The 25,610-nt window shown below is 39.9% G+C and overlaps 1 protein-coding gene across 1 annotated transcript; it reads left to right on the forward strand.

Moving 5' to 3' along the window:
- The first annotated feature begins 657 nt into the window (after positions 1 to 657).
- Positions 658 to 25,417, forward strand: IFRD1 (interferon related developmental regulator 1). The gene is made up of 12 exons (XM_025464678.3): positions 658 to 974; positions 5,820 to 5,924; positions 6,066 to 6,150; positions 6,858 to 6,982; positions 8,727 to 8,884; positions 12,330 to 12,380; positions 12,491 to 12,669; positions 12,755 to 12,863; positions 16,082 to 16,216; positions 20,513 to 20,641; positions 21,175 to 21,270; positions 23,365 to 25,417. Exons 1-12 carry the CDS (start codon positions 884 to 886, stop codon positions 23,452 to 23,454), a joined length of 1,353 nt encoding a protein of 450 aa, XP_025320463.1. The 5' UTR covers positions 658 to 883; the 3' UTR covers positions 23,455 to 25,417.
- The last annotated feature ends 193 nt before the right edge of the window (positions 25,418 to 25,610 follow it).

Here is a 25,610-nt window from a genome sequence, read left to right on the forward strand (position 1 = left end):
TTCTAGTTCCTAATAGGAGAAATACCCACACTACACGACTAACTAGACTAAAGCACAGCCTTTTTTGGGGGGTAGGGGGCACACGGGGGGGGGGGCAGAATCGCACAGCTCGATTACAGACATTGGTGACCGCTAACCTAATTAAACAGCTAAAACCTTGGAGGTGTTCCCGAGGCGGGCGTATGGGGGCGCCCGGCGGCGGCTGCACGGAAGCCGGGGGAGGTTAAGCAGGAGGCCAGCCGCGACCCAGAGATGAGCTAAGCGGATGGCGTGGCTCCCGGCTGGAAGCTGGCCGTCGTCACCAGGCATACTCGCTCCATTGCTCATCGCCGGGAACAACTCAGGCTATTCCGAGGCGGGGCCGCTGGGAAGTACGGGAGAGGTCACGAGTCGGGAGGCAGGAGGGAGCAGGAGCGTCCCCACCAAGGCGTACTACGTTTCCCAGAGGCCAGTGCGGCAGCGAAGACTTGCTCGCTGGGCCCCGCTGGCAGATTTGCGACATGGGATTGGTAGTCAGCGTCCCTCGGCCGCCGGAGGCGGGCCTCTGGTGGGGAGATCTATAGGGATTGGCTGGTCGGCGTTCGAGTCCCGCCCACATATGGTGACGACAGGCGGCGGTCTTGCTACTTAAGGCGTCGTGGCCCACACCGCCCCGCCTTAGCTCCCGCGCTAGAGAGAAACATGTATCGTTTCCGATCACAGCTCTTCACGGGGATTTCTGCTGCTGCCACCGCCCACTCGTACCCCCGCCGCTTCTCGCCTCTGTTGTTAGCCGAAGACTCGCCTCTTAGCCGCCCGCCGCACAGACGCACGAGTAAAAAGTGCAGCTCCATCGGCTGATCCTCGCTACGCTCCGAGTTTAGGCGGCACCGGGCGTCCCACGATGCCGAAGAATAAGAAGCGGAACGCTCCCCACCGCGGTGGCAGTGGTGGCAGCGGCTCAGGGGCAGCTGCAGCGACGGCGGCGACAGCAGGTAAAGGGGTGTCCCCGCCGCCGGCATCCCGGTGGCCGGCCGGGCCGGCTAGCTTCGGGCACCGTGGGATTTGTAGTTCCGTCCGTCTGGACGTAAGCGTCGGCCGGCCGCCTCTGCCTGGCTGGCGAACTACAATTCCCAGAGTGCCCTGGGGGGCGGTACCTCGCGCGATTTGGATCTGGCGTGCGAACCGAAGTCTTGGGCACCGGCCTTGGGGGCGGGGAGGGAGGGCGGAGGGCGGGGGGCGGCGCGAGTAGGTCCTGGGGCCTGAGAGTGGGTTGGGGTCCGGGGTGACGGGGCGCTGAGCGGCGGGGGCACCGTTTTCCCAAGCTGGTGCTCGCTCTTCGGAGCTCCCCCCTCCCCCCACGGAGGGTGGGGCCGAGCTAGGATGTGCGGCTTGGCTGTCAGTGGGCGCCTGCGGCCCCCCGACCGCGACCTGGGGTTCTCGGGGATGCCGAGCGTCCGGCGGGTTCGGCGGGGCTCCTGCGTCAGAGGCCCGGCCTCGCGCGGTGCGGCGGGGGACGCGGGGGACGCAGAGGCGCCGTGGCATCCCGTGGCATCCCGTGGCATCCCGGGGCGCTGCCTCCTGGGGAGCCCGCGAGTCCACCTGGCGGCGGGGCGGGGCGGGGCGGGGCCGCTGTCCCAGCCCAGGCTGTGCTGCTGCTGCTAACCGGCACCTGCGGAGATTCCCCCCCCCCCCCTGCAGCCGGCGGCCCGGCGACCTCCCCCCCCCCCCCTTCCTTTGTGCTGTTCTCCCGTAGGCTCTGCGCCCTGAGGCCCGGACGGGCGACGTGTTGAGGAGCTCAGGTTGCAATTGTGGCCACGACCGTAGAGTGTGTGTGTGTGTGTGTGTGTGTGTGTGTGTGTGCGTGTGTGTGGTCTCTGCGAAGGTGAAGCTTTTCCTGGATGAGTAGGTGCTTCGATGAACAGTGATTCTCTCCTGCTAACTCTAGGCTTAAGGAGAAAGGACTTCGAAGCGGAAAGTCCTAGGAGGCGCGACCGAACTCAAATCGAGTGTTCAACCGGGTGAAATCATCCCATTTAGTAATTTTTTTTTTTTTTTTTTTTTTGGTTGAGATTTTTGCAGTTAAGCATTGGAATATTCTCAGATTTGGGCCCATCGGAACTACTACTGGCCGTGAGGTGTTTGTCAACACAATTGCTAATCCGACCCTCCGAGTGATAGGCCTTCGTTCATTAGTAAACAGTCCAGTTTTTTGTTAAAGATCTCTGGAAAGTGGCATTTAAAACGCTTTCCTTGGGGGATCCCTGGGTGGCTCAGCGGTTTAGCGCCTGCCTTCAGCCCACGACCTTATCCTGGAGTCCCGGGATCGAGTCCCACGTCGGGCTCCCTGCATGGAGCCTGCTTCTCCCTCTGCCTGTGCCTCTGCCTCTCTCTCTCTTTCTCATGAATAAATAAAATCTTAAAAAATAAATAAATAAAACGCTCATGAATAAATAAAATCTTAAAAAATAAGTAAATAAAACGCTTTCCTTTAGGATTTATAGCAGCACGAGCACTTGTGTTCCTGCATTAAACATTGGCAATAGGAATGGGTTACCATACTTGAAGTTTTTCCCTTTTCTTCATATCGCTCCTTGATTGTATGCCCGCGGTCGGTATTCATGAAATTGGTTCGTGATCAAGATGTAAAATACAAAATTTGCTTGTTGCAGCGTCTCATTGCTGTGTGTGAATAGGGAATACCTCTGTTCTTTTCTGTATTTCAGCTTTTCCTTCTTCGTTTTATTTTCCTTTTAAGTTTTAACCTCTTGTTGGTGGAACAAACAATGATGAAACAACAAGCCAAAGTCAGGTTAAAAATTGTAACTGTGTTATTAGTGGCTTCCTCGATTTGCAAACAAACCTTTATTCCGTCTGAAGCTCCCAAGTTTCCTTCCTTCCTGGTACTAACAGAATAACCTCAGGTGGTGGTGGGGGCTGCCTTTCAAAATGTGCTTCCAGGCTCTTTCCTTATCTCCCATCAGCCTTATTGCTGTTGCTTTTTTTTTTTTTTTTTCAATATTTTCAGTAGAAAAGGTGAATTTAAACACTTGATTTAGCATATCTAAGCAAATAGAAAAGAATTCAATTAGTTTATAAAACTGTACAGGCAAAAAAAAAATAAAAAAACAAATAAAACTGTACAGGCTTTGAATATCTTTCGAAATTTAAACTAGAACTTGTTATCCGTGCTTCCCTCTGGTGAGTTGAGTATGCAGTGCGATTTATTTTTTAAAATCAGAATTTGGGGGTAACCCTGGGTGGCTCGGCGGTTTGGCGCCTGCCTTTGGCCCAGGGCACGATCCTGGGGTCCCGGGGTCGAGTCCCACATCGGGCTCCCTGCATGGAGCCTGCTTCTTCCTCTGCCTGTGTCTCTGCCTCTCTCTCTCTCTCTCTCTCTCTCTCTCTCACCCTCCCTCTCCCTCTGTCTTCCTCTCTCTCTCTCTGTGTCTATCATAAATAAATAAATAAATCTTTTAAAAATAAATCTGAATTTGGTTCCAAGTGCCTGTATTATTCAATAAATGAATAAATAACTGAGAAGAGATGGAAAGTTGTCACAAACTTGTGCTTTTCTAGCTGCTTACTTTGTTGGTATTTTTAAATATCTAGAAGAGTTGGGATTCAAATGAGATTTTAACATGTACAATCAAAAGATAACCAACTTTCCTTTCACTTCAGTTGATTTTCCATTTAATTCTCTTTTAAGTTAGTGAAAGGTTCTAGAAAGCTGATAAAATTGACAAGTATGCATACTTTCCATTGCACTTAATTTAAAGAAAGCATCTTTTATGAAAGAACCAAACCTTGTTAGTTAAGTAAACCTAAGAAATAAAGACTTCATGTGTCTAGAGTGCCACCTAATTAATATTACTTGAGATGGCAAGGTGGGTGACTTTGATCTAGGTATCAGGCATTCATACAGGGTTTTCTTGATTTTTTGGCTGTTTCTTTAACTTCTCTTTCTCTGGAGTCTTGGAAACTGAAACGGAGAGAAAGGAGCTGAGTAGGAGCTATATAGGAATACTCTTCTTGGCAGTTTAGAGGTAGACTGAATATGAAAAAAAAAATGAGTTGACTTGTGACTAGGTATTAGTAGTAGTAAACAGATGACTCTGAACTATCCCCATGACTTCAAATCATGAAGACAATGAAGATAGACCCAGAAATAGAGTATGATATCATAGGTCTTGGGTTGTTTATTCCTGCCCTAAGCACTCTGATTAATACATTATGGTATCTTGGCTTCTTTATGCTTTCCTACTTTGATTGGCAAAGTTACTCCTTTGGGATACCAAATAAATTTGAAGGCTGCTTGGCACCTTCTGTTGATTTAAAAATCAGCCAAATTCTCTCTCTTGATTTTTAAAAAACTCCAAAAACCCCTAAACTTAGCAAGCTTAAACCTAGAGGGTTAAAAAAAAAAACTTTTTTAAAGGTAATTAAGTGCCATGAATTTTTTGAATATAGGCACCTAGTGATATTTGATGCAATCTTTGACTTGATTGATAAGGAAAATTGGGCTCAGAGGTGAATCAGGTGACACAAAGTCACTTCGGGGGCAGAATTTGGAACTTACTTTAACTCCATGCTCAATGTAATTCATGACTGAGCATTACTTCTGTTAATATTAAATCCCCACAAAACAAAACATTACTATGGATTTATTTATTCATTTTTAATTAATTTGAGGAAAGATTCTAGTTTTAAAAAATTTTATTTTGGGGCACTTGAGTGGTTCAGTCAGTGGAGCATACGATTCTTGGTCTTAGCGTTGTGAGTTCAAGCTCCAAGTTAGGTATAGAGATAAATCTTTTTTTTAATATTTTATTTTTTAGTAACAGCCCTGATGTTTTTAAACTGTTGGGTTTGGGGATCCCTGGGAGGCGCAGCGGTTTAGCGCCTGCCTTTGGCCCAGGGCGTGATCCTGGGAGACCCGGGATCGAGTCCCACGTCGGGCTCCCGGTGCATGGAGCCTGCTTCTCCCTCTGCCTGTGTCTCTGCCTCTCTCTCACTGTGTGCCTATCATAAATAAATAAAAAATAAAAAAATAAATAAATAAAAATAAACTGTTGGGTTTGTTAACCTTTCTTTTAAAGATGAATTATCTAACAGGCTTTTATACTATATTAAAAACCAAAATTTCTATTTTACTCCTCCCCCCTTTTTAAAAAATATTTATTTATTTGAGAGTGAGCCTACACACGTGCCAGCGAGCAGGGGGAGGGGCAGAGAGAGAGAGAGAGAATCTCAAGCAGCAGACTGTGCACTGAGTCCAGAGCCCTACATGGGGCTTGATCCCAGAGCACGTCCTGAGTTGAAATGAAGAGTTAGATGCTTAATCAACTGAGCCACCCATTGCCCCTCCTTTTTTCCTCTCTTAATTCAAGTTATCTTTAAAACTACTGTCTCTTAATGTCTTAGTTCTTCACACATGGTGTGTAACTTAAAAATTAACCCATTTGCCATGTTTGTGTTTGCTAAGCTCATTCTCCTTGAAAAATAAACTTCTTATTCTCTAATTTCACACTCTATTTCTGGGTCTATTGTAGTTTTCATGATTTGAAGTCATGTTTTGGAGATCATTTTTTCAGCCATAATACCAGTTTTTGATACATTTCTGAAGTTGATGTATATTGTAAACAGTTGATGGTCTGAAAAACAGGTGAATTGACTTATTTAAGAATATTTATTTTTTTTGTAGCATAATCATCCCTTTTCTTAAATAAGGTTGGGTTTTTAGTGCTGGGTTTCTGCTAAGTAAATTTAAAAATTCTCAAGTTAAATATTTGAGCATATGGCAATACAGTTATTTACTTCCACTTTCTTTTACCTAATAGGTGGCCAACATCGAAACGTTCAACCTTTTAGTGATGAGGATGCATCGATTGAGACAATGAGCCATTGCAGTGGTTACAGCGATCCTTCCAGTTTTGCTGAAGATGGTATGAGTTTTAAATTTAAATGGACAACTTTAGATAAAAGGATGTTTTAGGTAGAAGAATTTTTAGAGTTAAGGCACACTATCACTGTTCCCTGCTTGTTTTCTACTTAAATTATAATGGTTAGTTTATATTATTCCTTAGGACCAGAAGTCCTTGATGAGGAAGGAACTCAAGAAGACTTAGAGTATAAATTGAAGGGATTCATTGACTTGACCCTGGATAAGAGGTAGGAGATACTGGAAATTCTGTTCATTCTGTGTGATTCTGATCAGCTACTACGTATATAATGTGCAGTTTTCTGATTTAACAATATGTTTTTCTAAGCTTGATTTATTTACTTTGGATGTTTTAATGTTTCTTATTCCTTTGGACTTTTAATGTTGATAGGAACATGCCACTAGAAATTAGATCGACTCAAGTTAGTCATTATTCTAGCATAATGGCATTAAACTATATATGATTACAACTGAAATAGATTTGTTGGATTCAAAGTTCTTCTTCAGCTAGAACAGGTAAACTTTGCTTTAAGCCTCTTTTCTGTTCATTATGTAGCAGACAGAAAAAAGAGCAAAGCTAAATTTTCATATTTCATAGTAGTTCTAGAGCTGACTTATAATAATTAAAAAGTCCCGAAGATTCACATATGAACTCTAGACTTTTGAAGCATCAAAAAAAGTGAGCTTACTTAAATATGTCATATAGAACATGTCTTTTATGTCTTTTGTGTAATAAGATGAATTATGGATAAAAATTAAATTAAAGAAAAATGGTTAGAGCTTGATGACAGCGATAGAGGGAAAAAAAATCTACAAATCTATGAAGAGAAATTGAGGGAAATAGTGAAGTTTTTACAAGTCATTGTCTTATGGTACACTCCAAATGGATCTTCTGTTTTTTGTTTTTTTTTTTGTTTGTTTGTTTTGTTTTAAATAGTGCGAAGACCAGGCAAGCAGCTCTTGAAGGCATTAAAAATGCACTCGCTTCGAAAATGCTTTCTGAATTGATTCTGGAACGAAGAATGACTTTGACAGACAGCATTGAGCGCTGCCTGAAGAAAGGTAACCTTCTTTTTGAGTCAGAGGCACCAAACTAAAAAGGGATTTGGTGCTTATTAAGGGAAATGGAAGACTGGCTCACTCTTTCAACTTTAGAGTTGTCAAGGAATATGCCATGCTAATTCAAATTAAAAATGAGACTTGTGAGAAGTGTTGTTTTTGTTTATGTAATAAACGGCTTGAAACTCGAATTGTGGATTGCCATCCTTTTTTGTATTGGAAGAGATGATCACCATTCTCATATATAAGAAAGTCTTGAAAACCTGTGTCAGATTTTCACAAAACTTATTATTAAAAAAGCCATTCTACTTCATTCTCCTGAAATTTAAAAAGTATTATAATCACATAGCTTATTTTCCCTTGCGGTTACTGAAAACATCAATTATACCTGTGAATGACATCATTTTTCAGGATATCCTTTAGAATATTTGAATTCTAGAATTCTGTGATAGAAATTCTAGAATTCATATTGTTGTGATCATAGAACTTTTAAGAATGAAGAGAGATCTGAAAGGTTAAGTCTGGTATTACTGGACTTCATTCAGCTTTAGGAACCACCAAAATTAAAACGACCTAGAGATGCCATGCCAGCATAATTATTTTGCCAAGTAAGAATATTGTGAGAATAATGACCTTCTGTCATTAGGTCTTTATTAACAAAATATTTCTAGTGTCAGAAATGTGGGAAGCACACGTGCTCTTTTAAATTGAATGAGCTTACTAGGTTATGTCCTTGTTTTTCTTATTTTACTTCAGTTGAAAGCTTTGTCATGAATGGGTATTTGGAAACCTTACATCTATTCCATCTCTCTCATTGTATGGAATAAAGGCCTAGGAAACGGGAGATTGGTCTAAGGTTATATAACTTCTTGTGGTATAGTTGAGCAGAGCCAACTTTTTTGAGATAGTACAAAGGCTTTGAGTTGTTTACGTTGGAACTATTTCCTATAATGGTAGCTGGATTAGATGACCTTTAAAAACTATATTCCGATCTGTTTATTTTATAAATTTTTAATTTGTCAGGTATTCATTTGGTGTCTGCAATTTCTGTATGGTCTTAATCCTTTATTTTTAACTTTATTGTTTTTTTCAAAAGCTTCTAATTATTTATTTGTGAGAGAAAGCATACACATGCAAGTGAGAGGGGAGAGAGGAACCCAGGGCTGGATCTCACAACCCTGAGGTCATGACTGAGCCAAAATAAGGGTTGGATGCTTAACCGTCAGAGCCACCCAGGTGCTCCAAGAATCATTTATTTTTAATTCCTTGTTTGTTTATATAAAAAAAAAAAAATTGGAGGAGGGGAAGCCCTGAAGGCTTAGTTTACTTCATAGGCTGGTTACATCTGAAATGCTTGAGCAATTAACTCAGGGACTACCTGAGCACTGTTCTGTGAGTACATGAAAGATTTGGAAGGTCAAGGCAGCTTGAAACATATTATTTTGCTGATTTGTTACACTACTCCCTAAAGAGCAGTGTTAATCTTCATTTCACTGCTGAAGAAATATGTTTTGAGAATAAGAATTGTAAGTCATTTGGCTAATAAGTGGTGGATCTAGGGTTTGAGTCAGGTCTGTTTCCAGAGTTTGAGCTCACTATATTTGCAGCTCATGTCAAAGTTTAGAACATATTATGGGATTTTATAAATGGTAGATGATAGTTTGGAATTGTACAAATTAGGGAAATTGCTCTTTTATTAAGTCTTCTCAAAATAATTTTTCATGTTTGCACCTTTGCTTTCTTATAGGTAAGAGTGATGAGCAGCGTGCAGCTGCAGCATTAGCATCTGTTCTTTGTATTCAATTGGGCCCTGGAATTGAAAGTGAAGAGGTTTTAAAAACTCTTGGACCAATCCTAAAGAAAATAATTTGTGATGGAACAGCTAGTATCCAGGCTAGGCAAACAGTAAGTATATGATTTTTTAAATTTCTAAACCTATCTAGGAATGACACCCAGATACTCTAATGAATGATCTAGGAAGGTTACATTTTTTTAAAATAGATTTTTTTTAAAGATTTTATTTATTTATTCATGAGAGATATACAGAGAGAGAGAGGCAGAGACACAGGCAAGAGGGAGAAGCAGGCTCCATGTAGGGAGCCTGATGTGGGACTTGATCCCAGGACTCCAGGAGCCGAAGGCAGGGGCTAAACCGCGGAGCCACCCAGGGATCCCAGAGTGAGCAGACTTAATACGACAATTGTTTTCTTAAATTTTCTGAGATGCCACAGACCATCCCAGATAGAGCAGATTTCTACGTCTTTGCAATCAAAGGGCATACTCTGATAGGAAATACTATCTTGAGTTATTTAGGATGATTGAAGAATAATTTTGATAGGAACTTAAATGATCTAGACAGTGTTTATTGGGTGGTTATTTTTTATTCTAAGAAATGTAATAGGTATTTAAAAAAAAATTGGCTGCTGTGGCCTATAAGTCCTTATGAAAAAGCTGAATGCTTTATTTCCATGGGTGGATTTGGGTATTAGATGTAGGAATCTGTAACTTGTGAGATACTCATCTAGTCATGTCATGGGATTTGAAAAACCTTTCATTCTCTAATTTGATATTTATCACCCATAACTTTAGATTGTGGGGTTTGTTTTTGGTGTGCTTTTGTGATTGTTACAAACATCCTTCTGGGTTTAGAAAGTGGATTTGGATCTTAATGGATCTTAAGAATCTTTATCTTAAGAATTTAATCTTAGTAGATTTGAATCTTAAGTTGTTTTCCTAAGAAAAAAACAGTTCAGGTTTAAAACTTTTTTAATACTGACTTTTCACATTAGCCTTCTCTTTAGTGTTACTTAAAGTAAATGGTGTTGATCTTTGTGTCTGATAAACCCTGAAATCTTAGTGGGCTTAATAAGTTTATTTCTTGCTCATATCACTGTGTAAGTGGGCAGAGTCCGTGGGTGGCTATTCTCGGCCCTACCTTTAGGTCCTCTGTATGGCAGCTAGGATGGCTAGGTGGGGAAAGAAAGAAGGCAGATAGATGCTCAGGCCACAACACATCACTTAGTGGCCCGTTGCTTGGTTTACCGACTATGTAGAGGCTGGGGATAGTTAACCTGTTTCGCCATAGGCAAAGAAATAGGATTTTGGTAACTTCATAGGAATCTCTGCCCTCTAGCAGTTAGTAATCCCCAAATAGCTAATTAAACTTTTGCTCTTTACATTTTTATCCCCTCTTTTTGGATTTTCATGCAACTTTTGAATCATGTGGGACGGTAGAGGTATTTTAAAATGCTCGACAGAAAACACTTGGGTAGATATTTGTAGTGAGCCGTTAATTTTTGTTACATGTGCGTTTGTTGTCTTTTTTTTAAATACATTTGATGCTTGCTGTGAATTAAAAAAAAATACTTGACAGCTAATGGGACTAATTAGCTTAGTTCTAATTGTTAAGCTACCTTTTTTTTTCACTTAGAGGCATCAAAAGAAGAGATGTGGTTTTGCCTCTGCTGCTTGCATAGAACAAGGATTTACAGATTGAAAGTTTTGAAAGTTGCCTTTACTGAGAATAATACCTAGACTACTTTTTAATTTTAGCTATGTTTAGTTTTTTTTTAAGATTTATTTATTTATTTATTTATTTATTATTTATGATAGACAGAGAGAGAGAGAGGCAGAGACAGGCAGAAGGAGAAGCAGGCTCCACGCCAGGAGCCCGATGCAGGACTCGATCCCGGGACTCCAGGACCACGCCCTGGGCCAAAGGCAGGCACCAAACCGCCGAGCCACCCAGGGATCCCCGCTATGTTTAGTTTTTACCAGGATGTAGTAAGAAAATAAAATTGTGATCCCAAGCAGATTAGTGCCACAAATGTCCTCATGATACCAGGCACTTGGGCATGTGAATGGTGACTTTAAAGACTTAATGCCTTAGTGGCACTCAGAACAGCACGAGAAAATTTAAAGTGAAGACGGAAATGGAGAATAAAAACTCACAAATTTTAAATTGTTTTCAGATGATTTATTTGTTGAGAACGGTGTTCTGAAAATTAATGGCTCTTTTTTTTTGTTGTAAGCAGATTGTATATAAATTTTGCTTTTTTTTTTTTTTTAATTTTGTATTCTGAGCTCCATTTTATTTGGTAACTTATACCTTGGTATGGTAGTCCTCTAGTGTAATCACTTGTTGAGCCCCCTCTTCCCCCTAACAAAAGGCAATTATAAGATTCCTGAACATTTTTCAACATATTCGGAAAAAAGTGAAATCTGAATCAATGAGATCCCTGTTTAGGTGGCAAGTTTGAGGACCTTTATTTGTTTATCTTTAAGATTTTATTTAACACAGAGAGAGAACCAGAGACTACAAGCCAGAGGGAAAGCAGAGTGGGAGAAAGAAACAGACTCCCCGCTGAGCAGAGAGCACTAGGTGGGGCTAAACCTCAGAACCCTGGGATCATGACCTGAGCCACCCAGATGCCCCAAAGACAATTATTTAAATTTTAGGAGATTTCTTCTCCAGGTGTGCTTATTTCTTGGAAAATGATTTTTTTTTTAGAAGTTTTCATAATAGGGTCTATGTAAAAACAGATGAATGTAAATGGTTTTCAGTGCTTCAAAACCTATAACAAACACTGTGTTTTTAAGGTTTTTAATAGAGTAGGCTTCTCTATCTCCAATGTGCAAACTTCATCTCTGTCTTTAAATTGGAGTTGGAAGTTTGAAAAGGGTCTGTTGGGTTAATGAAGGAAGACCTAGGAGAAATTGAATAACTTTCCTAAGGTCATACTCTCAGTTTGGTAGCAGAGTTTGGGTGAAACCCATTCCCCCCCCCCCTTTTTTTTTTTTAAGATTTTATTTATTCATGAGAGACACAGAGAGAAAGAGAGGCAGAGACACAGGCAGAGGGAGAAGCAGGCTCCATGCAGGGGGCCCGACATGGGACTCGATCCCGGGTCTCCAGGATCACACCCTGAGCTGAAGGTGGCACTAAACGGCTCAGCCACCCGGGCTGCCCCATTTCCCCTAACTCTTGATCCTATGTTCTTTCTCTCTTTTTATTCATTTTTTAAAAAGATTTTATTTATTTATTTGAGAGCGAGAGAGAGCATGAGTGGGCATGGTGTGCAGAGGGAGAGGCAGAAGCAGACTCTACCGAGCAGGAAGTCCAACACGGGACTTCATCCCAGGACCCTGGGACCATGACCTGAGCTGAAGGCAGATGCTTAACTGACTGAGCCATCCAGGCACCCCTCTCTCTTTTCATTCTATATTTGGGACCAGTGTAGTCGTGTAGTTGAGAAAACTTCCACATCGAATTCTAAAAGCAAGAAGATGCAGAAATAATAAGAAAATTACAAATACTAATGTCTGTATTTACTTTTTTTTTTTTTTTTAGTGTGCAACTTGCTTTGGTGTTTGCTGTTTTATTGCTACAGAAGACATTACTGTAAGTAGAAAACCCTTGACTCTACTTATTTGCACATTTCAAATTTAAGGTGGTTACCTTATTTCATGTTCTTTATTTTTATTTTTTTATTTCATGTTCTTTTACATTAGGAGCTGTATTCAACATTGGAATGTTTGGAAAATGTCTTCACCAAGTCCTATCTAAAAGAGAAAGACACTAATGTTATTTGCAACACCCCTAATACAGGGCTTCATATCAGCTCGCTTCTTGCGTGGACATTATTATTGACCATATGCCCAATCAGTGAAGTGAAGAAAAAGCTCGAGATGTATGCACTCTTAGTTTCATATTTTATAAAAACAAAATTTATTGGCATAATTCATTGTGTTTACACAGTAATGACTGTTTTTTAGGCATTTCCATAAACTTCCAAGCCTCCTCTCTTCTGATGATGTCAACATGAGAATAGCTGCTGGTGAATCTTTGGCACTTATGTTTGAATTGGCCAGAGGGATGGAGAGTGTAAGTATCTGATGGATAGAGGAAAAAGATTGTGTCGCAGGGACCATTATTCTATCATTATCTTCATAATGAAGAATTTGATGATAACCTTGGAGTACGGCCACCTTGAGAATCAAGTGATTGCCCTGCCTCTTGGCAGTGGTGATACAATAATTTTTTTTTTTTTTAAGATTTTATTTATTTATTCAGGAGAGACACAGAGAGAGAAAGAGAAAGGCAGAGACATAGAGAGGGAGAAGCAAACTCCATCCATACAGGAGTGCCTTGTGGGACTTGATCCTAGGACCCCAGAATCATGCCCTGGGCCGAAGGCAGCCCCTAAACTGTTGAGCCATGCTGGCGTCCCGGATACAATAATTTTAAGAGCATATACCGGTAGGGGTTGGTAGAACAACATTTGATTATAGTTAGTTAATTACACTTAACTCTTGCTATCTAGAGAACTCAAGTTTAGGGACACTGTTCCTCGTGGAGAGAGTTGTTTACTGCAGTCTGTATGGATCTGCTGGGATTTCTCAGACACAGGGCACAGTAAGGTGATTGAGGCACGGATGCTTTATAATAAATGTCAAACAAATGGATGAGATACTAAATTGACATGAGTTTGAGATCCGATGAGTTTAGTCACTGTTGTTTAACTTCTCTGAGCCAAAGCTAGGAGCAAACATGGCCCTTTGGACTAGGATGTGTGCTTTGCAGTCCCCCCCACTGTCCATGGATATTTGTTACATCCATTTGGCTCTCAAAGGTATTTGAGTTTGTAATGGGTGATCAGCTTTACCAGTTTGCCTGGCTCTGTTCCAGGATTAGCACTGAGTTCTCTGTTCCAGGAAACCTTTCATCTTAGGCTAACGGGGGACATTTGGTCACCCCATTTCACGTCCCCTGTTTTGAAGCTTGGGTTACTTATTAGCTACTTTTTAGTGTAGGAACAAAGACTATATTTCTGGAATGAAACCTTCTCTGGAGTTAAAGATGTCATTTAACAGTTAATAATTCATTCCATTCAAGTCCTATGTTTAGAAATATCCGAGACACGTCTTTTTTAGGCTTCCCCCAGCCTATCCCCTTTTCTTTGAAGGATAGCAGGTAGGAATGGAAAGAAGTTATTAATGCTTTCAGTAGCAAATGAATCTGCTTATTTGAGAAATTGGACTAAAGTTTAGCAATCAATCTAATTTTATTGAGCTAGTTAATGGCTCCTTAACCTCAAGGCATAGAAGCCAGATGTCCCAATTTTTTAATCTTCTGTTTTTCTACTGGCTAGAAATGGTAATTTCTTCTCTTTTTCCTTTGAAGTGTATCTTAAAAGTAAAGTGATAATGCAGTTTAAATGATACATGTTGAATTTTTAAAAAATTTCATAAACATACATTTATTATTGCCCACGTATTGTATATTCTCTGGGTTTAATAAATCATATAAGATAGCTAGGGGAACTCTGATCAAATTAAACATGTTTGGATAAGTCCTTGTCTAAGGACAAAAATGAATGGATTACAAAACAGAACCTAGTGTTCTGTTTGCTATTTTTGTTAAGCTTTTTCAAAGGAGCCAGTGTGTGGTGGTGGTGGTGGGAGTAGTTATAGGGTGTTCAAAAAATTAATTAAACCAAGTGTTCATGTATATATAGGCTCATTTAAATTAGGGTTTTGGTAGCAAATTCATAGCATTGAAATATTCAGAGCCTTTTGCTAACATAGTTTTAAGTGGACATGAGGAATTAGGAGTTGTTTGTGAGAGCTCTCTAGTGCATTATGCATGTTTGTTCTATAACCAAACTGGTAAGAGCGTACTCTGCGTCACTCTCCCAAGTTCAAATCTCTTTTTCCACCCTTACTAGTTGGATGATGTTGAGCAACTTCTCTATGCCTCAGTATCAGTATATTTAAGATGGAGAATAAAATAGTAACTACCTCATGGGGTTGTTGAGAACATAGGATAGATACAGTGTAAGCGGTAGCTATTGTAACTGTTCACTAAAGTGAGGATTACGTCCCCCTCTTTGGCAGTCATCTTTTAGTAGTGGCCTTTTAGGAGCTCTCTAGGATAATCTGTAATAAGATAGACTATTTACCGGGCAGAGTTAACAGATCTTGGCAGCCACATAACATACTGACTCAGGAAAATATACCAAAATATAGTGTAGACAGACCTTCCCCAATTCCTTTTTTATCCCCCACCTAACCTGCGACAGGGGAGGTGCTGCAGGAAGGAGGGGAGGTGCTGCAGGAAGGAGGCCGACCCACACACCCCCTTGTGTGTTAATGATTACGCTATTTTCTTTTTATTATTGCTAAGAGTTAAGGTATGTGTCTCCGAGAGCCCGGTTTTCATTTGTCCCTGGGTGAATAGTTTTACTGTAGAGTTATCCTAAACTCCAATAAATTGGCTTTTGGATGCTATTTTATGGACTATTTTTTATGTTTTACATTTTCTTTTTAATGCCCAAAAAGGTTATGGAGAAATTTCCCTACAGTACTTAACATTTATTTTTCCAAGTTAGTGCTATTGAACTCCGTGATTCAGACTGTAAAACTAGATTGAGTTTTACTGATTGCAGGGGTCGTTTACAGTGGGTTTTTTCAACTGTGCATGTTGATATATTATTGGGCTGGATAATTTTTTGTTGGAGGGGAGTCAAACCAAGGTAGTAGCAAATAGTAATATATTTCGTGGCTTCTCTTCAAAGGGGATTAAAATATTTTCTCTTAGCTTGAGTAATTTAATTACTTGAGTTGCGCACTTGATTTAAAGATTTTTTAGAAATGAGGGTGCTTTAGGCATTACTGATAGCTTGTACTTTTAGAATAAGAATATTTGGAATTCTGGGGATGTGTGCTTTGGGGACTGAAGAGTGCCAAAGAATAGACGTTGTTATCGTATTTGTGGTATCTTCACTGAACTTTGAAATCTCAGAAATGTCTTGGATATGGTAGGAGCACAATAAGCATTTGTTGAATGTATCTGGATATACTTGGGAGGGGAATGTTAATTGTTTAGTGGGAGTATATCATCTTGTAGTCAGCATTTCTGGATTAAAATTTTTGCATGATATTATAAATGCTTTAACGTGTGCCTGTATGCCAAGATCTCTAAAGAGCTCAGAGATAATGTGATTCTTCTACCCCTGCTAGGTATTCTTTGTTAGCTAGGAAAGGTTGGGGGTGGAAAAGAACCCAAATAACGAACTAAACAAAATTGTTTTTCCTGACCAGGACTTCTTTTATGAAGACATGGAATCTTTGACTCAGATGCTTAGGGCTTTGGCTACAGATGGAAACAAGCACCGTGCCAAAGTGGACAAGAGAAAGCAGCGGTCAGTGTTCAGAGACATCCTGAGGGCAGTGGAGGTAGGTCTCTTAATGCTCTCTCTAATGGCTACTCCTTTTTTTTTTTTTTTTTTTTTTTTTTAAGTAGACTCCATGCCCACTGTGAGGCTTGTACTCATCATTACCTTGAGATCAAGAGTCAGTATGCTCCACCAACTGAGCCAGCTAGGCGCCTGCTACTCATTTTGAAATGAGATTGTTTTAGGCTAACCTGGACAATTGGGTCATTTTTTTTTTTAATTTTACCTTTCATCAAAATAATTTTCTCATTTTAAACCTGGAGTAGGTTTTTAACACAGACATAAAGACAGCTTTTTTTTTTTTTTTTTTTTTAAGATTTTATTTATTTATTCACGAGAGACTCAGAGAGAGGCAGAGACACAGGCAGAGGGAGAAGCAGGCTCCATGCAGGGAGCCCGATATGGGACTCGATCCTGGATCCCAGGATCATGCCCCGAGCCAAAGGCAGACGCTCAGTGCTGAGCCACCCAGGTGTCCCAACAACTTTTTTTTTTTTTAAACTAAGGAAAATTTAATTCTGACACATAAAGGTACTTTTTTTTTTATGTTAAAAAATAAGATTCATAGTTTACAAAAGTGTATTTCAGGTGGTTGTACTTGCCATCATTTAAGCTGTGGTACTTAGCACGTACATACTAAGTACAGTGCTTTTTATGGATAGTAAATTATTTCCTACCCCTCAGTACTTTTAAGGAAAGACCTTTGTATTCTCCCTAGGAAGCCTAGGTGCTAAAAACTGAAATAACAAAGAAGCGTTTATTTTTTTTAATATTCTTTTTTTTTTTTTTTTTAGATTTTATTTATTCATGAGAGACACAGAGAGAGGAGTAGAGACATAGGCAGAGGAAGAAGCAGGCTTCTTGCAGGAAGCCCAATGTGGGACTCAATCCCAGGACCTCAGGATCACTACCTGAGCCAAAAGCAGATGCTTAATCACTGAGCCACCCAGGGATCCCAAACCCAGTGTTTAAATAAGGGTTTAAAATCATCTGATGCTTGAGAACCTTGTACAGTGTTCTAACCTATCATCTGATGCTTGAGAACCTTGTACAGTGTTCTAACCTGTTTCTATCTGCCTGGCAAAGAAATTGATTTAGAAACCTTCAGGGATTTGAACAGAATGCATGGTTAAAAGGAACTGTAGGATAAGAGCAGTTTTACTGTGGAGAATATAAAATTTTTTGTTTGTTTTGTTGGCCAGGTAAGAAATATTTCTTGGATATAAAGAATAAATATCTGGGTTTCTTGCTATATCTGATAGAGCAGTTCAGTTAAGAATGTCACCAAAGAGTCATTAACTTGACACGTATATGAAAATTTAGAATGGGAATTTAAAATAAAGATGCTAAGGCAGGTGCAGTTTTGAAATGTTGCAGTGATTCTCATACATAGCCTGCTTAAGAACTACTTTCTTCTAAAGCCTGGGGTATAAAATAGTTTAGAGATCTTCTGGGATCTAAACATTTTGGTTAATGCTAACTGTCATTTCATTACAGTAATATTGTATATTTACTCTGGTTTTTTATAATGTAAAAAACAAAACAAAATCCTCAAACTTGAGCAGACATCTATATTAACAATTGATCCCTTTGGTTTTAAAATTTTAGTGTGGCTGTATCCCCAAATTAAGCTGTTTTCTTGAATAATTACAAACTACGCCTCTCTTGGGATGTTGCCTCTAAAGAGAAGATAATGGTGTGTTGTGGGTTTTCTGGATTAGACCTGACGTCACATTTTCTGTCTGGATGCATCCTCTCTGGATAATAGATTTTTTTTAAGAGTCAAAACAGGATGTGAGCAGACCCTGTGACAAACCCCTCAGCCTAAGCCACCCACAGCACATGGCACTGATTCTTCTTAGACACAAGCCAGATCTCCGTGTCCACCAGCTCTAACAGGTCTCTGTGTGCCTGTCGCTCTTGCCCAGCACCACTCAGTGAAAGCGTTTTCTTGGCCTCGTGATTCTGACCTGTGGTGCTCTCCCTCCCAGGCCTTATGCACCCTCTCCTCTCCATCTCAGGATTTCTGCTTCTCCCCTTCCATTTGACTGGCTTCCCTGTGCTCTGCCTCAGTGCACCTGCCAATGAAAAAGGTCTGTCCTCACAGCCTTGCTAAGTGTTTTTGTTTCTTTGCTTAGAGGAGAATTTTCCCTTTTAGGTGTAGTTATTGGTGCTTTTATCATTTCTTTTCCTCCAGAAATCTTTCCTTAAGCTCATGTATTTCTTAAATCAGCAAGCAATATGTTAGGTCCCTTGACATTCAGTTTTCTTATTTCATTTCCATTATAACACTTAAGCAACAGAATTATCTTTTTAAGGAAAAACAGACTAAAGGCATAGTTAAAGATCAGTAAGTAGCATAGCTGGAATTTGAACCTACTGTGCTGTCTTTCAACTGTGTCAAGTGCTGCTGATCGGGCAAGGGACAAAGAATCAAAGTGTCAGTGGGCTTTGTCAGGTAGGTCATTGGTGATGACCTTTATAAGTGCAGCTTCAGCAGAGTGATGGCAGAAAAACATGATGGAAGTGAATTGAAGAGTGAATGGAAGTGAAGAAATGGGAGATGGTCTTTTTTTTTTTTTTTTTTTTTAAGATTTTATTTATTTATTATTGAGAGAGAGAGAGAGAGACAGGCAGGCAGAGGGAGAAGCAGGCTCCATGCAGGGAGCCTGACGAGGGACTCAATCCCGGGTCTCTAGGATCACACCCCGGCCGCTGAGCCACCCCGGCTGCCCAGAAGATGGTCTTTTGAAAAATGGATTGTAATTGAAACGGGAAGAGAGTTGATCAGTGGACTGGGGGGAGGGTTTGTTATTGTGTCTTGTTGAAGATGCTGGATCAGTTTATGGGAGAAGGAACCCATGGAGAGGGAACATTTGAAAATATAAACGAAAGATTGAGAGTGTGATGTAAACAGTATGATTTGCCTTGAACTGGAGAGATTTAGGAGAGGAGTAGGTAAGGGTGCGGATGAGTTAGGAGGGAGTTCTTTCCTGGTGTGTTAGTATTTTCTGAAATACGGACGGCTGAAATAGTAGAACCCTTGTGGGTTTCTTTGAACTGTTGTGACAGACCAGGCACTGTATGAGGCTCACAGGTTTATCTCACACATCTAACAACTGTGGTACAGGCAGGGAAAGCCCCACCTGACAAGCAGGGGCATAGACCCAAAGCAGTTAAATTACTTACCAAATTGACAAGCCGGCAAGTTGTTAAGTCTAGAGTTCACGTTCTTTTCTCCCATATTACATGCCGTGTCTGCTGACAAAGAAAGGAGCTAGGTAGATGTGGGGAAAGCAGTTGGCGTGCTCAGGTTCCATCTCCTTTCTCCCGTCCCTGTGGTGATCCACTGTTCGCTACCTGCTTTCTCTTCATAGTCCTCATTCATCAAACAATGGAGCGGCCAGGTCTTTTTCATCCCAGGTCTGCCCCTATTCTGGGTGACTCCTCTGTGTTTTGAAAAACCCTATTCTGTATTTGGTACAATGATCTTTACATTTTCTCTATTTCCGTTCACTTGATTCCCTCTCAGAAATTATCTTCTGGCAAAATTGTTCCATCTCTAAAGTCTTAAACTCAGTTGTTCCCTCTCCTTTCCTCCTCCCTCCCTCCTTATTGTTAGAGAGTGAAAGCTGAATGAGCACAAGCAGAATGTGAGAGGGAGAGGGAGAAGCAGACTTCCCAGCCCATGCGGGGCTTGATCCCAGGACCCCAGGATCATGACCTGAGCTGAAGGCAGACGCTTAACCGACTGAGGCACCCAGGGATGCCCCCTCTCATTTTCTTAGTAAACCTGCTCTTAGACCCTTGGAGTCGTCTAGTTGGTGGTCCTTTATTTTTTGGTTGGTGTCTTAACCCCATTTGTCTTCTCTTGATCCCTTCCCTTCTCAGTACCATCGCTGGCGTGTGGGGACATCTTGTCTTCTGACTTGTCTTGCAACCTCCTCCTTCTCCCTCCCCATCTTACCCCCCATTGGCAGATCAGTACAGATATCTGATTTTTTTCCTTCAAGTTTATCAAGTGCTCTTGAAATTTAAAGACATTCACAACAATGTGGTTTTGCCAGTATTATTTATCTGAACTCAGTTGTGCCAAGTCTATGACAACTTGGCAAGTTTTACACCCTTATATTAGGATAGTACTTTCTAGTCTATTCACATCTCAGGGATGGAGGTATCAGGTTTAAATCATCTTTTCTTACCTCAGCATGTAAATGTGTCTATTTAGAAATTATATTTATGTATCTCTTCAAGCCATCTTAATTTCTCTTAATATTTTGGTTGTTTTGTTGGCTAGGAACGGGATTTTCCAACAGAAACTGTTAAATTTGGTCCTGAACGAATGTATATTGATTGCTGGGTCAAAAAACACACCTATGACACCTTTAAGGAAGTTCTTGGATCAGGGATGCAGTATCATTTGCAGGTGAGTGAGTGACTTCTCTGTGTGTTTGCTTTTAAATTAGGGAGCATTTGACGGGATAAGCACGGGTGTTATGCTATATGTTGGCAAATCGAACTCCAATAAAAAAATATACAAAAAAATGAGAGAGCAGCTTTAAATGTTCTCTTAATGGGCTTTTGAAGTTGGTTGTGCAGAATACTTTCAGCAGGATACAGAACTATAATTTATTTATTTATTCATTTATTTATTTATTTAGATTTCATTTATTCATGAGAGACTTTTTTTAAAAGTAAAATTGAGTAAATAAACTGTTCTTTTTGTATTGTATAAATCGGGTGGATCATCTATAAATTTAGTAGAGCACTGTTGCTTTCCTCATAACTTTGTCGGATTCGAGGCATTGGAAACAGTTTAGTCTTAGAAACAGAAAATAAGTGACCTGAGTGCTTATTTATAAGCTCTGCATAACTTCCGTTAATCAGATTTCACTCTGTGTAATAAAAAAAGAGCTGGTATTTAATAATGAGCCTTATTTCCTTTCTGTTTTACCAAAGTCCAATGAATTCCTTCGTAATGTATTTGAGCTTGGACCCCCCGTGATGCTTGATGCTGCAACACTTAAAACAATGAAGATCTCTCGTTTTGAAAGGGTAGGTTTTGTTTTTGTTCTCCTCAAGACTAAATGCATTGAAGAAAAGCAGAGCCAAAGCTTTGATTCTCCCAGGTGGGGGGGAGGGTATTTAGTATTTAGTCTGGGCTAAATAGGTATTTAGTGGAGTCTGGGCTTACAGTGCTTCATGCTGTATCAGACACAGAACAGCTGTATGAAAATTGTAGAAACTTTACTGCGTCTAGAGTATGGAGGGGTGATAATGAATAATTTTATCCATAATCCCATTAACGTAGAAATTCTCTCCCTTTCTTGTTCTGTTAGCCTTTTATATTTAAGAATAAGTCCATAGTGCTTTTATATCTGACAACTAAACCTACTTAATAAGTACCAGATTCATTTTGCAAGTTAAGGAAATATGTGCTCAGAGAATTTGTAACATTCCTCAAAATTTCCTTAACATTTCAAAATTCTTAATTATATTTTTATGTTTTTACCGAGGTGAAATTCATATAACATGAACTATTTTAAAGTGTACAATTCAGAGCATTTAGTACACTCAACAATGTTTTGCAACTGTCTGTCTAGTTTCAAAATATTTTCATCGCTGGGAAAGGAAACCTAAACCCCTTAAGCATTCACTTCCCATTCTCTCTCCCACTTCCCCCCAGCTGCTGTCAGCCGCTAGTGTGCTTTCTGTCTCTGCATTTACCTATTTTGGATATTTCTTATGAATAGACTCATGTATCGTGTGACCTATTGTAGGCTTTTTTCATTTCGCGTAAGGTTGCCAAGGGTCATCCATGTTCTAGCGCACACCAGTACTTCAGTCCTTTTTGTGGCTGAATGAAACCCCATTGTGTGGCTGACACCACATGATTATCCAGTCATCCATCCATTGATGGACATTTAGCTTGTGTCCAGTTTTGGGCCATTGTGAATAGTGCTGCTATGAACATTTGCGTACAAGTTTTTGTTAGAACAGCTGTTCTCAGTTCTTCTAGGTTTATACCTAGGAGCAGAGTTGCAGGGTCATATGGTAGTTCTGTGTTTAACTTTTTAAGGAACTGTTTTCTGTAGGGACTGATTTTGCATTGCGATCAGCAGTATATGAGTATTCCAATTTCTATGTCCTTATCAACACTTGTATTGTGCCTTTTTTTGTTTTTGTTTTAAATTATAGCCATATTAGTGGGTGTGAAGTGCAACATTTTTGTATATATATGTACATATATATATATATATATATATAATTTTTATATATATATATAAAACTTTTTTAAAGAATTTGCTTGTTTGAGAGAGTGTGCTCAGGAGCGTGTGAGTTGGGGGAAGGGCAGAGGCAGAGAATCCCAAGCGGACTCCACCCTGAGCAAGAAGCCCAATGCCAGGCTTGATCTCATAATCCTGAGATCATGACCTGAGCCAAAACCAAGAGTAGGAGCTTCACTGACTGTGCCACCCGGGTGCTCCTGAAGTGCTTAATTAGATTTATAGACTTTTTATAGTTAATCATTTATATGGCCATGTAATTGATTGTTGGGTATTTTAATATTAGTATCTTTACATACTATTTCTCTTTTGAAATTTTTCTCTTCACATGGGGATATGGGGCTGGATTACTACTTTTTCATATGTACTGCCAAATTACCTTCTAAAGTTATTCTATCATTTTGAATTGTTTCTAGTAATGAACAAAGGCACATAGCAATTACACACATTCTTGACAGCATTGAGTTTTAGGATTTAAAAAAATTTTTTGGTTTAATTGGCATCGAGATGGAAGCTTATTGCTTTTTTCCATGTTCTTTTAATTAATTGGATATTTTGCTCACTTTGGTTCATGATTTGTTTTTGCTTTGATCAGATGAAATGATGCATTTTTTTTAACTTTTTGTTGGAATTTTCTTGGTATTTTACATATTTGATTAATATTTTTTCTTAATACAGAATAGCTATCATCTATTATGTGTTTTCCCCCTTGTTCTTTTTGTGTATGTGTTTTATAAACATTTAAAATATTGATAAAGTTGAGTTAGCTCATTTCTTTCCTGTGATTTTTGTTCATCCTTTTCTTTATCAGGATACCTTAAGCTTTAGTGATCCACATGTGTTTTCCTTTCCTCCATTTCAGCACCTGTATAACTCTGCAGCCTTCAAAGCTCGAACAAAAGCTCGAAGCAAATGTCGAGATAAGAGAGCAGATGTTGGAGAATTCTTCTAGATTTTCAGCACTTAAAGACCACTTTCTAATATATATTTTTTTTAATTTCTAATGTATTTAAACTAGAGACAGTTTTTATCTTGGGTCAACATAGATAGCTTTTGTAGCAGCAGGGGTTATATTATAATTTAATGTACAATATTGCAAATGGTGAGTTCTGATTATTAAATATTCTCTGTAAATCATTAAACATAAATAAAGTGTAATGTTTGGGCATTTTCTATTTATGAGAGAACAAAAATACAGTATTTCACAATGAGGAAAACTATTACCCAAGGTTAAATTTCTTGATTGTGGTTGTCCAAAAATATTGATTATAATGGTGTAAATATACGAGGCATTTAACTTAAGATGTTAGGCAAGTTCTGAATACAGTTTTGGGAGCTAGTTCTTCTGGAAAAGCTGCTATATTTTAATTTTTAAATGGAACCTAATTTAATTTTGTCACTGGGATCAACAGAATTACACTACGAGACCTTACAGCTGCACTTAAAGGTCATTCAGTCCAGCTGTTGGGAGTTCATGAAGAATTAGCATACGCCAGAAAGGCTGCTAACCTTGACCTCTGAGGGTACTAACACATTTTATCTGCTATATTCTTGTATTTTGAAATAAAGATTTTTCACATAAGAAGTGCTTCTTTTCTAATAGAAATAGTTATGAGTTTCAAGTAGAGTTCACAGTGACCAATCTAGATAGGGAGTGAGACAAAACTTGCTTTGTATATTTGGACGCATAAGAATAAATGAAAAAAATGTAGCCATGTCACCGGGAGTAGTACTGTAGAATAATAGTGTAGTATATCATTGGGATTCTAGTTACTGATTTCTTTGGTATTAGTGTAGAAAACAGTAATAAGAGGGCGGTTGAAGCATGTACACTGTAGAGAAGAACCCAAGTCAGTGAAGGTGCTTCCCAAACTAGCGTTCTTCCTCTTTCTCCTCCTCAACACCTCCTGGGAGGTCTGATGTGACCCCTCCCTGCACACGCGGTGGCCTGTGGAGTCTCTCTGCCTCTGGGAGTCTGCGTCCCATCCCTCAGCTCCGGTGCCGGGGAAGACCACCTTGGAATCCAGAACTTGAGTCTGCGTGCTTTCACCTCCTTGTACTCCCAAGTAGCTTAGAACCTTGGAAAAGAGATTGCAAGGAGTGTTTTTCCCCCGTAAATCTTCAGTTGCCTGTATGTATATACCTTTAAATAATGAGTTATTAAAGTGATCTATGTACATAGCTCAGTGGTGTTGCGAGGACGGTAAGGGAGAACGCTCCTTGCTCTGTCCTTTTCTCGGGGGACATTTCAGACTTGAGGTTTCTGCTAGTGCTTTGGCTTCAGACTTCTAAGTAATAGTCTTATGCTGCTTATTTATTAATTTACTGTGTTTAGGCGTCTGACAGCTTCCCATTTGATACATGAAGATTTCTGCCTTTTTACTTTTTTCCCATTCTCCAGTATTTTTGCATTAAATTGGCATCATTGCATTATAGTGACCAAATTTCTATGTTCCTTCCTGAACTAGTTTACTGTGCTTCCATTTCCATTCTCAACATTTGGTCTTGGTTTTACATACACATCACCACTGCTTCCAAAACAGCCCCAAATATGTAAAACTTAAAATTATTTTCAACTGGTCAAAGCTCAACTGCATACTTAGTTGTTTCAGTCTAAACTAATTGGTCTCATTCATGTATACAGCTGTTTCCTGAGACTTCACCCTGTGATTTGTTTTCCTCTCATGTTGGGAGTCTGCGTTTCCTGGACCCTCTGTCTTTGTTACTAGATTATTTGCTAAAGTGGAACACTTCCTTCAATAACTCCGGTGATGGGTACAGGGGAGGTCAGTTACTTCTAAGAGTACTACATGTCTGAAAGGTAGCATGGCTTGGTATTTAAATTTTAGCTAGATCATCAAATTAAGAATTTCGAAGGCATTGCTCTATTCTAATTAAAGCATTGTGATGTGTAATTTTTATTCCTGACTTGTTTTTTTGTTAGGGGCTCTTTAGTGTTCTTCTAAAATTGTGTGATACTGTGCTTTGGTGGCCTCCGGCAACCCGGAAAGTATTTGTAAGTTCTTAACCCTGCCCTGCACTGTCCTCCTCACTGCCTTCGCCAAAAAAACCCAACTGAATGCGCACACGTTTTGTGTGTGAACCCCA

This window comes from Canis lupus, chromosome 14 (assembly GCF_003254725.2).
Source record: "Canis lupus dingo isolate Sandy chromosome 14, ASM325472v2, whole genome shotgun sequence".
Classification (NCBI taxonomy): Eukaryota; Metazoa; Chordata; class Mammalia; order Carnivora; family Canidae; genus Canis; species Canis lupus.